Source organism: Diabrotica virgifera, chromosome 7, assembly GCF_917563875.1.
Source record: "Diabrotica virgifera virgifera chromosome 7, PGI_DIABVI_V3a".
Lineage (NCBI taxonomy): Eukaryota > Metazoa > Arthropoda > Insecta > Coleoptera > Chrysomelidae > Diabrotica > Diabrotica virgifera.
In genome coordinates, this window is record NC_065449.1 from 238,460,533 (window position 1) to 238,476,977 (window position 16,445).

At 32.6% G+C, this 16,445-nt stretch overlaps 1 protein-coding gene across 1 annotated transcript in view; it reads right to left on the reverse strand.

Moving 5' to 3' along the window:
- Positions 1-15,249, reverse strand: part of LOC114327983 (uncharacterized) — a 32,695-nt gene extending 17,446 nt beyond the window's left edge. The window contains exons 1-5 of the mRNA XM_050656364.1: positions 14,829-15,249; positions 8,708-8,977; positions 7,614-7,829; positions 6,582-6,833; positions 3,652-3,973 (exon numbers count right to left, since the gene is read on the reverse strand). Coding sequence (XP_050512321.1) covers positions 3,652-3,973; positions 6,582-6,833; positions 7,614-7,829; positions 8,708-8,977; positions 14,829-14,969 — 1,201 coding nt within the window. The 5' untranslated portion in view covers positions 14,970-15,249. The remainder of the gene's footprint in view (positions 1-3,651; positions 3,974-6,581; positions 6,834-7,613; positions 7,830-8,707; positions 8,978-14,828) is intronic.
- Between the last annotated feature and the right edge of the window lie 1,196 nt (positions 15,250-16,445).

The window sequence follows — 16,445 nt, forward strand, 5'->3', positions numbered from 1 at the left end:
GACGTGGTAGTTAACCCATTTTAATTTTGCAAATTGCAAATGAAAGGTACAGTATTCTTCTATACAGGATGGGGCATTAGTGTGACAAAGTCCAATTACTCGTTTGTCGTAAGAGATACGAAAAAAAGTTATTTAGGTAAAAGTTGGGGCACACATAGTACCATAATTTAAAAATATTTTCAAATATACAGGGTCGTCCGTATTGACAGGGTGACACAAACTTATGTTTTTTTTAATAGAACACCCTGTATATTTTTACATTTTTGGATTCTCCTCGATGTTTCATTTCTTAAAATATATGGTTTTGTAATATTATACGAGGTAGTTTAAAAGTTAATTACGTTTTTTTGTTAATTTCGTAGCAAAATCTACACCCTGTAGAATTTTAGTGATTAACCATCAAATTTTTATTTTATGTTCAAACGATTTTTAATATAGTCTACTATTGTTAAACATCAACAGTATAGCGAAATGTGTAATTTTAGTATACAGGGTGGGTCAAAACTCGGAATGAGTATTTTCTGAGTTTTCTTAAATGGAACACCCTGTATTTAAGTATTGTAATGAAATGATATTTTATGGTACTATTTTATTTCTTAAGTATTCCCTATACCTAAGTGCTTTAATTTGTAAGTTATTCGTGATTCTTTAAGCCAAATATTAATTGTAAGAAAAATTACGTGAAATTTTATTAGGTGGCTGTGAAAATATTTAATCAAAAATAATTTTTGGAAAAGAAAATACATCATAATCTAGTCTGATCCTTAATTTATTACTATTGGATGAAATATCCAAATAAATTCGTAGTTAAGGTTGTTGGTGCGCAAAATATTAATAAAAACATACAATATTCTACCTAGTCGGCTATGACACTAAATTTCCTTAAAAATTTGACATACTATTTTTATAGATCCAGTTGCTTTGTTACCTTTACTAATATGTATTTTTCTTATGAGAAACTGAATAATAAGATTTTGGTGCTAGTGGAATGTAACAAAAATGTGCTACTAGCAATAAGAATTTTTCATCAGAAATTCCCTGATAGACGACAACTAAGAAGAGAAACGTTTAAAAATATACTAGAACGGTTTCAATGAACTGATCACTTAGATTATGATAAATCTGCTCGAATAAAAACTATTGTAAGTGAAGAAAACAGCAATTAAATGTAATCCTTAGTGTCACTGAGGATCTGCATATTAGTACAATCGTTCTTACAATCTAAGTATCTAGTCTGTTGAAACCGTTTTAGTATACTTTCAGAAGTTTCTCTTTTTGGTTGTCGTTTATCAGGAAATTGCTGATGATAAATTTTTATTGCAAGTAGCTCATTTTTGTAATACTCTCCTAGCACAAAGCCATTTTAATCCGTTCCTCATTAGAAAAATTAGTATTAGTAATGGTATCAAATCAACTGGAACTATATAAATAGTATCATGTCAAATGTTTAAGCAAATTTTGTGACATAGCCAACTAGGCAGAATTTTGTATGTTTGATTCATATTTTAAGCACCAACAACCTTAACTACGAATGTATTTGGATATCTCATCCAATATTAATAAATTAAGGATCAGGCTAGATTATTATGTATTTTTTTTTTTTCGAAAAATTACTTTTGATTGGATATTTTCACGGCTACTTAATGAAATTTTACGTAATTCTTGTTGCAAATGTTTTCTTAAAGAATGACGAATAACTTACAAATTAAAGCACTTAGGTATAGGGAATGCTTAAGAAATAAAAAAGTACCATAAAATATAATTTCATTACAATACTAAAATACAGGGTGTTCCATTTAAGAAAACTCAGAAAATACTCATTCCGAGTTTCGACCCACCTTGTATACTAAAATTAAACATTTCGCTATACTATTAATGATTAACAGTAGTTAGACTATACTAAAAATCGTCTGAATGTAAATAGAAAATTTGATGTCAAATCACTACAATTCTACAGGGTGTAGATTTTGCTACGAAATTAACAAAAAAACGTAAATAACTTTTAAACTACCTCGTATAATATTACAAAACCATATATTTTAAGAAAGGAAACATCGAGGAGAATTCAAAAATGTAAAAATATACAGGGTGTTCCATTTAAAAAAACATAAGTTTGTGTCACCCTGTCAATACGGACTCCCCTGTATATTTGAAAATATTTTTAAAATATGGTACTATGTGTGCCCCAACTTTTACCTAAATAACTTTTTTTCGTATCTCTTACGACAAACGAGTAATTGGACTTTGTCACACTAATGCCCCACCCTGTATGTAAACAAAAATCAACCTGCCGTCTGCTTTATTTTCAGTCCTGCAACATTTTGAAAAAATAAATTTTTTTTGCGAAAGCTGGATTGCAATTTTTTTGCAAAATCTATTAAACAGATGTTAATAAAATTTACAGTATTTATTTATTATATCATAAAGTTTTTCTGGGTGAAATAAGAAGGTCCTAAGTGTAGCATAAAATGCGAGTACTTGTTTTTTTATGGTTTTTTTTTTCGCAATTATTGCTATTTTGCAACAAGGGCGACAATTTTTAAAACTTTTAGCTAATCCTATATTATAGGAAATTTAATTACGCAACTTTTATGTCAGTTCAACTTTTCTCGGAAATGAATACTTTTAAAGTTATAATCAAAAAACGAAGAAAAAAATCGAAAGTTTCCTTAATTTTTTGACATTTTGACTATTTAAACAATGTTCCGGACCTTTTTGAGTGGAAGGATAACTCAAATATTATTATATGAATTATGTTTAAGCAATTTCTGGAAAACATATGAGTCACCTCTCAACATCCAAATGTACTAATATTTTTACAGATGCGCCCTGGTCTAATATTGTTTTAAGGCATGGAGGCATGGACGTTGAAAATATCTTCCATTAATAAGTTGGAGACCTTCGAAATGTGGACCTTGCGCAGAATGTTCCGCATACCATGGACGGATGCAGGGTGAGAAATGAGGAGGCCTTAAGAAGAGCAAATGGTGAGAGAGTATTGCTGAACTTGATCAAGGTACGAAACATTAGATACCTGAGCCATATCCTGAGAGGGGAAAAATACGCAATCCCTCAACTAATCATAATCATCCAAGGAAAGATTGAGGGCAAGAGAGGAGTAGTGTCATAAATAAGTGTGTTGTTAATGTCTTCTGGTCCAAATTAATTAAATAGAATAAATAGGTCTTCAATAAATTATACTTTATTAACGGGTAACGGACAATATGTAAATAATAACACTAAAGATTCATAGCGTCTCGACCTCGACAAGTTAATAACTATCTATCTATATCACAATACTGATTCCTCAGCGTATTTTATATCGATCTAAATAATAACAAATATTTATCTTAGTTCAAGTTCACACATATTAAACATGTGATAGAAAACTATAAACTGATATTGTTTTTATATCTGTTCAATACCTTAAAGGTTAATAACATCTTATTTAAAATATGTTTTATATAGTGTTTATATTAATCTACAGTAGGTCGCAAATAAATGTGGCTAGAAAATAGAAAGAACTGGAAAATTCTCAAATAAACTAGGTTTCATTTCTTGCTAAACATGGTATTTCAATGGTGTCAGTGTCACAGAGAGGTTACTTTGTTTGCTTATTTCGCTGAACTATATGTAGTTGTCTATACATACCTGGTAAAGATTCAGTTTGAATCATACTTAAAAACACCGGCAATTTGGATCCCAGTAATTTCAAAATTGCTTCATGGTCAGTACCTTCACACAAATTTTGTGTAACAATAGTCAACAACATATTAGCGTGAAAAGACACTTTGTCACAATTCACCCAGTCCAAAGCCAATTTCACTATGGCTGAATACAATTTTGAAAAATCTGACAGCTTGTGATATTCCAGGGCGTAAATAAATTTCATGGTCAGCATCACGCATTCGGGATCTTGCTGAGGTAAGGGTGTTGTTTCCAGTTCTGATATAACTTGTCTTGAATGTATGGACTAAAAAAACAATTAAGCAGTGATCAAATGTAGCCAGTTATTTAGTACAATAAAGTAATAAACGAACAGCTCGAAACCTCCCTACGCATCTGGTATTTGTAGATCTGGAGAAGGCTTATGATACTGTCCCTTTAAAACTTTTATTTAGTATCTTGACAAAAACGGACCCTAGTAAAACATATCTAAAAGCACTACTGAACATCTATAAAAGTCCTCAAAGCACGGTAAAAACAGGAAGTACTTTCTCAAAGGTTTGAGATAAGGATGCTGTCTTTTCCCTACCCTATTCAAAATATATATCCAAGAAGCACTGCACCAGTGGAGACAAAAATGTGAGGGAATGGGGTTGAAGCTTAACAACCATCATTATCTGGCAATGCTGTTCTTTGCAGATGATCAAGTACTAATTTGCAAGCTGTGAAGAAGATGCAGATTATATGGTTAGAAAGCTCAAAGATGAATATGAAACATGGAGAATAAGTATGAATATGTCGAAAACAGAATATATTATGCGAATAGGCAGTGAAGACGAAGACACAGATCTGAAGTATTATCTGCAGTAAAGGAACAAAGGAGCGAGATATCGATTATAGAGTGCAACAAGGCAGGAAGAGTGTTCAAATTCTGAATTCGATACTTTGGCCCAACAGAGCTACTTTGAAAACTAAAATGACAATCTACTAAGTAATTGTATAGCCCATTCAAACATATGGAGCAGAATGTTTGCAAACGACAACAAAAGGAAAGAAAAAAGTTGACATAGTTGAAACAGCCTACCTGAGAAGAGCTTGTTGTATATCAAGAGTAGAATGTATTGGGATCGTGCAAGTTCGGCAAAGCGACCTCTATTTCTACGCTATGTACTTTTATTCGCACTTTTAATTATATTAGCCAATTATATTAGTCCTGGTTGCTGGATAATTCTCAAGACCATAGTTCAAAAAAATAATAAGAAGAAAAAATAAGATGCAGGTTATGTTTAGCAAACGTAAACAATTGTATGTAGTAAATAAAATCAGTTATTAAAATGCAGTACTGCAAGCAAAATACAATTAATTAAATTTACCTTTATATAATAATTGCATATCATATCAATATTGTGGAGCAATATATAATTTTTCTGCGTCAATGACAGAAGGTATGAAATATACGTCAATTTGACAATTTCAATTGACAATATGAATTATTTAAGATAGTTGCAATATTTCTCCGCGACTCGCGCACGGTCGTTTCTCGTTTCCCTTTCCAAGTACTTGCACACCGCGAATACCTAATAAAAAATAAAAACCTTATCTTGTAAAAGGTATATTTAAAATTCCTAAAAAGGTCTGTATCACAACAAAACGTTTTCGGAATCAATATTCCATCATCAGTGTTATCACAGGTTTACATGCTTTAAACCACCAAAATATACGGGTAAAAACCCTTAAATTGATTTTAAACAGTTGGGGTTACATTATATTATCCGATTTTAAAGGATGTTAAAAATATTTCCAGATTAACCCCTGGCATCACATGACATCAACCATATTGGTTGGGAAATTGTAGGTAGAACCTTACATGGCAGAGTTTAGGTGACAACTCTGCCATGTAAGGTTCTATCTACAATTTCCCAACCAATATGGCTGACATCATGTGATGCCAGGAGTTAACCTGGAAATATTTTTAACATCCTTTAAAATCGGATAATATAATGTAACCCCAATTGTTTAAAATAAATTTAAGGGTTTTTACCCGTACATTTTGGTGGCTTAAAGCATGTAAACCTGTGATAACACTGATGATGGAATATTGATTCCGAAAACGTTTTGTTGTGATACATTGTTGTGATTTTTAGGGATTTTAAATATACCTTTTACAAGATAAGGTTTTTATTTTTTGTGATTTATGGTATACAGCCAGTACAGGAATTTTTCCTTGTGATATTTGTATACCTAATACTGAAATTAGAAGAAAAACCGAGCACATAAAATTTTGGAAAGCATATCAACTAGACAGTTAATATGGTATGGACATGTGCGGTGGATGGACGACAACAGATGGCCAAAAAGAGCTATGGAATATAATTCAAGTAATAGAAGGAAATGAGGAAGACCAGCCAAGTCTTGCATACAAGGTGTTATGGAAATAATGACAGACAAAGACATTGATGAAGACACCTAGAGAGATAGAAAAAGATGGCGATTTTTTTATATATTTATTAATAGAAAATTATATATAAGTGTTAAAAGTCTTTACAAAGTAAAGTCACAACAGTAATTTAGTGTAACACACTTTGTTATTAGTTGCAATATGTAGATACATTTTATCACAATGATACCAGACAGCTTAAAATTATATGATCTGTCTTTCTGTTTCATACAAATAGTTTAAACTCTGTCAAATTGATCCAGTCATTCTCAACTTGTTATAAAAAAATACATATTATATAAAATTATAATAAGTGTATATGTATGTATATTTACTGTAAACCGCAAGGTTAATGCATGTGTCTCGATTTTTGGAATTATGCTAAATAGGATTTTGGGCCCATGCAAAAACATGATATCGATTGATAAGAAGTATTCATTTCAATACAAAATTAAGAGTAATTAACTTATTAACATACCTTTACTAGGGCTTCTAACTGTTCGCTGTAATGTCCATATTCCTTAAACACTTCTTTGTTTTCAGAACTGATCATGTCAATAAAAAAATCAATGACAGATCTTAGCATTACCGGATCATTTTTGGTCAATGATTCTTGTATGGAATTGAAAGTTGGTGATATTAGGTGGAGTAAAGTAATTTTTGGAATGTCGTCATTTAGATGATTTAGAAGTATCATCAATTTACATACATGAATTTCTACTAATGGTCCCTAGAATAAAGAACAGAACATATGTTGAAAATAATATTCTGATACTTGTATAACATAAGTATAAAAGATTTCATGAACTTGAGCAAGTGAAATAGTCTTGTTAATTTAAATCTTACTACTGCATCACATAATATACGGTATGCAGCAAAATAAATAGTACTGAAATCCGTATGCCTCAAATTTACTCCTGAGTGGTTTTTGAACGTCATTATAACGTATGTAAATGTCGGGATAATGTTAGGTGCTTCAGGGTAGTTCTCAGTTTTGCAGAAAATTTTTTTATCGTAGAGTACTAAATTCGGTCTTGCGGAAAAGGTCGCGAAAATGGTCCAAGTTTAAAATCAACAATGGTTTCAGCAGGACGGGGCAACCAGTCACACGGCCCAGTAAGTCCCTTCGAATACTGCGTGATAATTTTGGGAGATCGCCACCCACCAGACCTAAGGCCACCTGATGCGTACATGGGAATGCTGAATTAGGCAGACGGATCCACTGTCTGACATTCGGAATTGAACACTAGAAGTATGCATTTTTTTCGTGCCAGAGGGCAGCTTTAACATCTGTTTTATGGGGAACGTCGTCGTGAATAACGTTTGTAAGGCTATAGCATGTATACTAAATATATAAATAATCTTAAACATTTCAATATTCATTTAAGTACTGTTTATTTTGCCACATACTGTACAATCAAATTCCATTAATCAGCGAGAGGATCATCTGTGACTAGATGGAAACATACTTGTCAAGTTCAACTAAAAGATGTTAAAATAGTATACTTACTTGTAAAGGTAGACAAAACCGTAAAAATTTCTTAATATCTATAATTCTTGATAAAGTGTACACTACAGGTAAATTCTTAAAACACAGATTTACTAAAACGCTTAAAGAAAGACATGTGATATCTTGATTCTTGTCTTCCACCCATTTGGTAAGTATTTTCAATAAATGAGGCAAATGAGAAACTTGCCAAGATAACTTTATTCCACATGTTAAATCCTAAAAAATGTTTATTAATTTAATGACAAAATATTTACGAACATTAGCATTCAATGTAAAAATATGGTATACCTAGCATTTTTTTTAATAATTTGAAAAAATATTGGTTTTTGATAACATAAAGTAATCCATTTAAAAGTCACTATAAAACTTTCCTGACAACGCTTCCTCTTTAAATAAAACTAAAATAACTCTAAAATTTCAAGTATGGTTTGTTCAACAGTAAATGGTTTGAGTTCAATTAGTGCGGTCGTAAATATTATTAAATTTATCTGACCTGCCCATTGTTAAGACCCACCCGGAGCGATAAGCCACCGAGGTAGACAGAGTTGGTCTTTTGCAATTAACACTGACTAGACGGTACTCCCATAATAAAGCCTAAAATAAATTTTACCTGAAACCGGGCCTTTTATACTATTATCGGTTAATCCGGGCTGTTTATAGTGGTAACTAATTGAACCATTTACTGTTTAACATACCATAATTTTTTTTTATAAACTCAAGAATGTTTTTATAAAAGAAAAAAATATTCAATAAGTATTACATCATAACATAGAATACTTCATATTTCACAGTTCTTAAAATTCACCATTGGTAAATCCCAGATGTTAGTCGCCTTTCCCTAAATCGCGTTTATCGCGAAAAATATCGTAATATTTAATCATAATTTAACATCACAGTGACTCAATCATTGGTAGTGAAATCACGTCTCGTGACTATTATTGTATAATATCACAATAGTATGGTAAAGAAAGAAAGTTTGATCACTTAAATCAGATTTTTAACACATTTATGAAATCTTTGCGATTTTCTCAAAACTCTAAATTTTTACTTATTTCTCTATGGACCTGAGATATCTATATAAAGAATGAACTTACCTGCAAAAGAACTAACAATTTCTTCTTCTTACAAGTACTTAGTTGATCATTTAAAAGTTTTGATAACATCGGCACAAACTGGTACGTTTCTATAAGAGCTTGTCTTGCTGAGGCATTTCTGCATGCATTACACAAAACATCTACACAATTCCAAGCCATGTCCGAATCAGGTTCTAGACTATTAAAAAGATTATGCAGGCTTACGTAAAATTGAGCACCCAGTCCATTTTCTGGATCAAAAGCACTGGCATCTATTGTCACACTGTATGCCTAAAGCAGGATATAGTATAAATTGCAAGTAAAAAGATATAATAAAATATACAGTGATGAGCGCGCTAATAACCGGCAAAATAGCACAAAAGATGGAAAACATTAAATTGTCAGATAAAATTAAAAAGAAGACTAACCTCAAAGTTGACCACATGTGTTTGTTATGCTTGTGATTTAATTTCCCGAATTTAACTAAAATAAGTGATTAAAAATAACTATTTTCATACTAAAAAGTGAAGATTGATAAAGTTCTTTGGATCAAAGTTGTTAGTTTGACATATATTATCATTGGGACTTCATTTTTTTGAATCAAAATTTTTGAGGTTATTCTATGAAAATGAAATCTTGTAATAAATGTGCAAAACCAATCAATGACGAGCAAATGGAGAAAGCTCCTAGATGTGATAGCTGCCGTGCGGTTTTCCACTTGGAGGAGAAATGCTCAGGACTTTGTGCAAGTGAGCAAAGAGCCATTGTTGTTCAAAAACGGATAATTTTGTTCTTCTGCGAAGACTGTGTGCTTTCCTTCAAAAAAATACCTGTTTTAACTAACAAGTTCATTCAACTAGAGGAGCAAATCAAGTCCTTAAAGGAGGAGCTAGACGCAATTAAGCAACAGCAGTGTGTTGGTGGTACAACTAATGTGGAAACATTATTGCATGAGGTTGAGGATCGTGCTGAACGTGCTAATAATTTGATGGTGTATGGCATCCCTGAATCACCAAGTAATAATATTCAAGAAAGAATAAATGCTGATAACAGTGCACTTACTCCTATCTTCAACAATATTGGTCTTGTTCAGAACGATGTGGTGAAGATATTACGTGTGGGGCAGACATCTGATGGCAAAAACAGGCCAATAAAAGTTATAACCAAAAACCGCCATATAGTCAAAAACGCAATTAATAAGCGCAATCGTATTGAGGATGGCATAAAAATAGGCTATGATAGAACGAAACTTCAACAGGAACAGTTTAAAACTGTTTTGGCAGAGTTGCGTGCTCGTGAACAGAAGGGAGAATCTGACTTAACTATTAAATTTATAAATGGACTTCCGACAGTTGCTAAAAAACCTTCAAAAAACCAACCGCAATAAACACCATGTCTATATATTATCAGAATCTTGGAGGAATACGTACACATCTAGATGAACTTCGAACCTCCATCTCTCAATGCAACTACGATGTCATCATTCTAGTAGAAACTTGGCTAAATCAAGATTATTCGGATAATGAATTGTTAAACCCTGGCTACCACGTTTTCAGATTGGATCGTAACTTAAGAACTAGTACTAAGCAGCGTGGAGGAGGAGTTTTAATTTTGTTACGAAACCATTTTAAAGCTAAACAAATCAAATCTGACATTGATAATGTTGAGCATCTGTTTGTTCAAGTGGATTGTGAAAGAGCATCAGTTGTCTTGGGTGGAGTATACATTCCTCCGAACTCATCAGAAGATATCTACCTTGGTCATTGCTCAGCAGTTGAAACTATTAGAAACAATAGGCCAGACATACCAGTATATTTATTTGGCGACTACAATTTACCACTGGCTTCTTGGGCTCACTCAAATGAAGAGGGCTTGCTCGTTGACTGCCCACAAAACTATCCAGCAAAGCTGATATGTGAATGCTTCTCTTACCTAAACCTGAGGCAATCAAATATCATACCAAATCAACGTGGAGTATTTTTGGATCTCATTTTCCACAGTATTGAAGATTTTCAGAAACTGTCAGTCTATGAAGCAGTTGACACTTTGCTTCCCAATAATTTTCATCATGTGGCAATTACTTGTGATCTTAGTTTTAGTGGTAATGTTAAACAATTAGATTATAATACTACATATTTTGACTATCGTAATGCAAATTTTGTGGGTCTAAATAATTATTTTTCTTCTGTTGACTGGAATATTGTTTTTGATGATGCAAATATTAATATCTCAGTAAATAATTTCTATGAAGTAGTCTCTGAGGCAACATCACTTTTTGTTCCGAGAAAAATATATAAACCTTCAAAATTTCCTCGTTGGTTTTCTCCAGAATTAAAAAAACTTGTTATTTCAAAAAAAACTGCTCATACTAGATTCAAACACACTCAGTCAGCTGCTGATTATACCTTATTTTCAGATCTTAGAACACAATGCAAAACATTAACAAATCAATGCTATAGATCTTATATCTCCAACATTGAGGAATCTATTCACTCAGATTCAAAACAATTTTGGAATCATGTTAACTCATTGAATAAAAGCCATGGAATTCCAAGTGTTATGCATTTTAATGACTTGTCAGCAGAATCAAGTGAGGAAATAGCAAACTTGTTTGCGAGCCATTTCTCCAGTGTCTATCGCTCAGACAAAGTTAATTTAAGTAACTACGATTTTAAATTAAAAAATTCAGTCGACATTCCGTTTATTCAATTTTCACTTTCTGAAGTCTTTGAGTCTATGAATGGTCTCAAGGATAAACTTAGTTATGGCCCTGATAACATTCCAACATATTTTTTAAAAAGATGTGTGTACAGTTTATCTAAACCTTTACATGTATTATTTAATTTATCTTTGAGACTACATACCTTCCCTAGTAAGTGGCGTGACAGTTATATAACTCCGGTATTTAAAAACGGTGACAGAGACAATATAAAAAATTATAGGCCTGTTGTTATGTTATCTGCCATCCCCAAACTTTTTGAATTAATTTTAAACAAATATCTTACTTGGCACTGTAGAAATCTCTTGATTAATGAGCAACATGGATTTAGGCAGGGCAAATCTACGTCTACGAATCTTGTCTTATATCATGATTACATTGTCAGGGCTTTCGAAGATGGGTACCAAGTGGACTCTATTTATACTGATTTCTCGAAGGCCTTTGACACAGTGATCCATTCTTTACTCATCTTTAAATTAAGATGTATTGGTTTTCCTGAATGGTTTCTTTTATGGTTGAGTAGTTATCTTGATGAAAGAGTTCAGTTTGTTTTTATAAAGGGTTCACTTTCTATTCCTATCTTGGTCAGTTCAGGGGTCCCACAAGGCTCACATGTGGGTCCTCTTCTCTTTAACTTGTTTATTAATGATATTTCTGAGGTAATAAAAGTTTGTCAGTTTTTGCTATTTGCTGATGACCTTAAGCTATATTTCAAAGTTTCAAATCTGTCTGATTGTCTAAGGATCCAGGAAGACTTGACTTCTCTATACAATTGGTCTCTTTCCAATTGTCTCCAGTTAAATAAAGATAAGTGTTTTGTTATATCCTTTAGCAAATCTAAAAATAATGTTGTGTTTGACTATCACATTAATACAAGCGTTCTATCAAGAGTGACTGAAATAAAAGATTTAGGGGTGTTATTTGACAGTTCCTTGTCATTTATCCCACACATTAACAATTTGTCAAATAAAGCATACCGTAATCTAGGTTTTATCACAAGAAACTCTCGAGATCTTTCTGTACCTACATATAGAATTTTATATCTTACTTTCGTCCGTAGCATCCTGTCTTATGCTTCTATAGTATGGTCACCATACTATTTTAACCATATTTACACCCTTGAAAAAATTCAAAATAAGTTTCTCCGGATTTGTGCTTATAGATTAAATTTAAAGAACATGTCTTCGGTGGAATTAAGGTCAAGGCTAAATATCAGTTCCTTAGAAGACTATAGAACTAAATGTGATTTAATTTTTCTCTATAAACTACTTGATCATACCACTGACTGTTCTGATTTATTAAGTCTTATCAACTTTAGATGTAGCACTAGAATTCTTAGAGATATGCCCGTATTTTCTATAAAACACTATCACACCAACTATGGCAAATTCTCTCCAATTAACAGGATTCAGACACTGGGAAATGACTTTAGTCAATCTTATGATCTGGTGGATACAAGATTTGTAAGATTTAAGCACTGCCTGACTGAGTATGTAAGGAATCGAAGATAAGTGACCTTTGAATTGGAGTCTTCATTTCATTTGATTTTAATTGTCAGAGATTTTCATTTTAATAATATTTTCAGGAAGTTAATTTACTTAAATTATAATCATTTGTTTAACAATATTTATTAATTATTTAATACTTAGTTTAGTATTTGTGTTATGGTTAGGATACCTTATTTTTGTTATTTGTAAAAATGGGGACATCCCGTAATAAATAAATAAATAAATAAAATGAAATGAAACTAGTCCAGCTGGGAAATTTAGTGATAGCTTTCTTTTTATTTACATTATATTGTTTCCCAGCTTTACACATATCAGAGGAGTATGTCAACTAAAACTGTCACTGTGACAGTGGTATTTGCCAAACTCGTCCGATACTAATATATGTATTGGGACCATGCAAGCTCGGCAAAGCAATATGTTGGAATACAAAATGTAGACTTCATTTTCTATTCTATTCAGAACTTTTCAGATGAGTTCTTTGAAATATTTACAGTAGAAGAGTGGAAAAAATTGTAGACAATGTGAAAATTATTGAGGATGATTTCATTTTAAATTTTAAAGGAGCCAGTATTTGATGCTGCCACAGAATCATGTATTATTAATTTAGGTGAAGATTCTGATAGCGAAAATATATTCTCAGATAAGACACAGGCTTCACTGATGACAATTTGATTTGATTATTTCTATATTATAAAGAATTTATAGTAACAGCAGATTGTTAACACTCTCGTTGCCAAGTGTAACATTAATGTACACTCTGTATTGACAAGTGTGTAACATTAATGTACACTTGCAGCATTTCACTTAGAGCACTGGTATAGTTTTGGTACAGAACGAAATAATTTAAAATATTATTGGCGGCGAGAGTGTTAAATACCAATTAAAATTTACAAATTCTATGTAATTACATGTAACCTGGATCCCGTGTACCAAAAAAAGTTGATTAATAGCAAGCTGAAAATTTGTTAATAGCATAACGCTGTGTAGTCGGACAAACTTTGATGTATGGGAACACTGGAATAGGGGAAGTTTTAATTGTGAAACAGGTTAAAAATTTGGAATATCAGACTACGAAAATGTTCCATGTATTTTGTCAGACAGAACTTGCAACCGATTTGTTACCATTTCATTAAACTCTCATGCAAAAATCAGACTGGTGTTTATCACCATCTGGGCATTTTAATGAGTGGAACAAAAAGAACATATCAAATGACAGGAATCATGTTGGTTCGTAATAGCAATCTGACTTTTGCATGAGAGTTTAATGAAAGTGTAACAAATCAATTGGATGATCTGTCCAACAAAATACATGGGATGTTTTCGTAATCTGACGTTCCAAACTTTTAAACTGTTCCACAATTAAAACTTCCCCTGTTCCAGTGTTCCCATGCATCAAAGTTTGTCTGACTAGACACCGTTAAACTTTTAAAAAATGTTCAGCTTGCTATTAATCAACTTTTTTTGGTACGCGGGATCCAGGTCTAAAACTAAACGTATAAACAACATTTTAAAAGAAATCAGTAAATATTTGTAAGAACTGTGGCAACTCTGTAATTTAAGCCCTGAATGAATTTTGCATCTATTCTCTGGTTTGTGTGTATCTCACGTACATTCCTATATCGGTCGGAGTGTACCAAGAGACCTCCAAAATTATGATCAAATGATTACGTTATGCTGCGTTACAAATAGACCTCGTATTAGATTAACATTTGGCTGCGTCGACTTTCTCGTAACGCACGGTGGCAAATGGGGCATATGGGACATATATGCCTCGTAATGCACTCAACATACGTTTATAAATATCTCCAAACACAGCCAAGGTGTTAAAATTCATACTTTTTTTTCGCGAATTGGATTTGATATCGTTCTGGTATATGAATTTAAATAAATTTAAATATAAGCACAGAATACTTACCTGAAGGAACTTGTTAATCACCAGAGCACTGCTTCCTGTTCTGTTCTTTGTGTACTCATTTATAGCTTCAATCAATTCTCTCATCTTCAGACATATTGACGATTGGTTCATTAAACTACTGCCATTATTAGACCCTTCCATAGCGACAAATGTTTTTTTTAACTTTTCTCTCAAGAAAAATTTCCGTTAATTTAAAATTATGAGGTTATATTGTTTACAAACTTTCACAACACTTTTGTATCCTTGGCGTTCGAGTCGAAGAAATGTACATCGTTTACTGTTTTAAGCTAATCAAAGTATAAAGCTTGTTTTCCTTAATGTAACATAAATATAATAAATGGAATAAATAAAACTGAATAAGAAATACCATAAATAAAGCTTCTTTTCAAAGTTTTCAAACCCAAATAGACGTGCCTGTCAAACGTCAGATTAGCAATGACAAGTGACTTTGACGCTGTTGTGATCATAGACATATTAAGCATAGACAAGGCATACTGAACAAAAAAGCGTAAAGGCGAAATTACACGGTTCACTTTTGCCTTTCAATTTGGATAAAGCAACCAAAGTGATCCATGTAAACGTAAAAGTGAAAATCATTCAACGTTGTCTTTCACTCGCATTGAAAGAATTGAACATCTCAATATTTTCACTTCTGGCGTTCAATCTTCAACGAGGGTGAACGAAAAATGAACGTGTACATAAATACAAGAAATGAACATCGAACGATTCACTTTTGCAGTCAGTCGTGCTCGCAAGTTTCGAGAAACAGCCGTTTAGATATATTTGAACGAAAAGTGTAATAATTTAAGATATAAGAATTAAAATTTACCTACCGACGGCAGTTCCTTAGAGTCTTTTTAGATAATTCTTTTTTGCAACTCCTAAACGCATGACTTCATTCGACGACATCTTTCGAAGAATATGTGTTGAACACTTCTAGGCCTGGATCCCGCGTACCAAAAAAAAATTGATTAAAGCAAGCTGAAATTTTGTTAATAGCTTAACAGTGTCTAGTTGGACAAACTTTGATGCACGGGAACACTGGAAGTTTTAATTGTGGAGCTGGTTAAAAATCTGGAATGTCAGACTACGAACAGTTACCCTATCATTAAACTCTCATGCAAAAGTCAGACTGCTATTTATCATCAACATAATTCCTGTCATTTGACATGTTCTACGTGTCAGACTTATTAAAATGCCCAGTTGGTGATAAATACCAGTCTCGATTTTTGCATGAGAGCTTAATGACAGGGTAACAAATCAATTGGAAGTTCTGTCCGACAAAAATACATGGCACGTTTTCATAGTCAGACGTTCCAAATTTTTAACCTATTCCACAATTAAAACTTCCCCTGTTCCCGTACATCAAAGTTTGTCCGACTAGACACCGTTAAGCTATTAACAAATTTTCAGCTTGCTATTGATCAACTTTTTTTGGTACGCGGGATCCAGGCCAGATATCGTGTAAATATCACTGCTTTCACTTCTGCTCTATTCAACCAAAGTGACTTAAATTTGGATGAACCGTGTAATTTTGCCTTAACGCGCGGGTAGTCGGTCGATCTATCTTAGTTTACTCTGTCTAAATCCTGACCCACTACTTTGCGCCGTGTAATT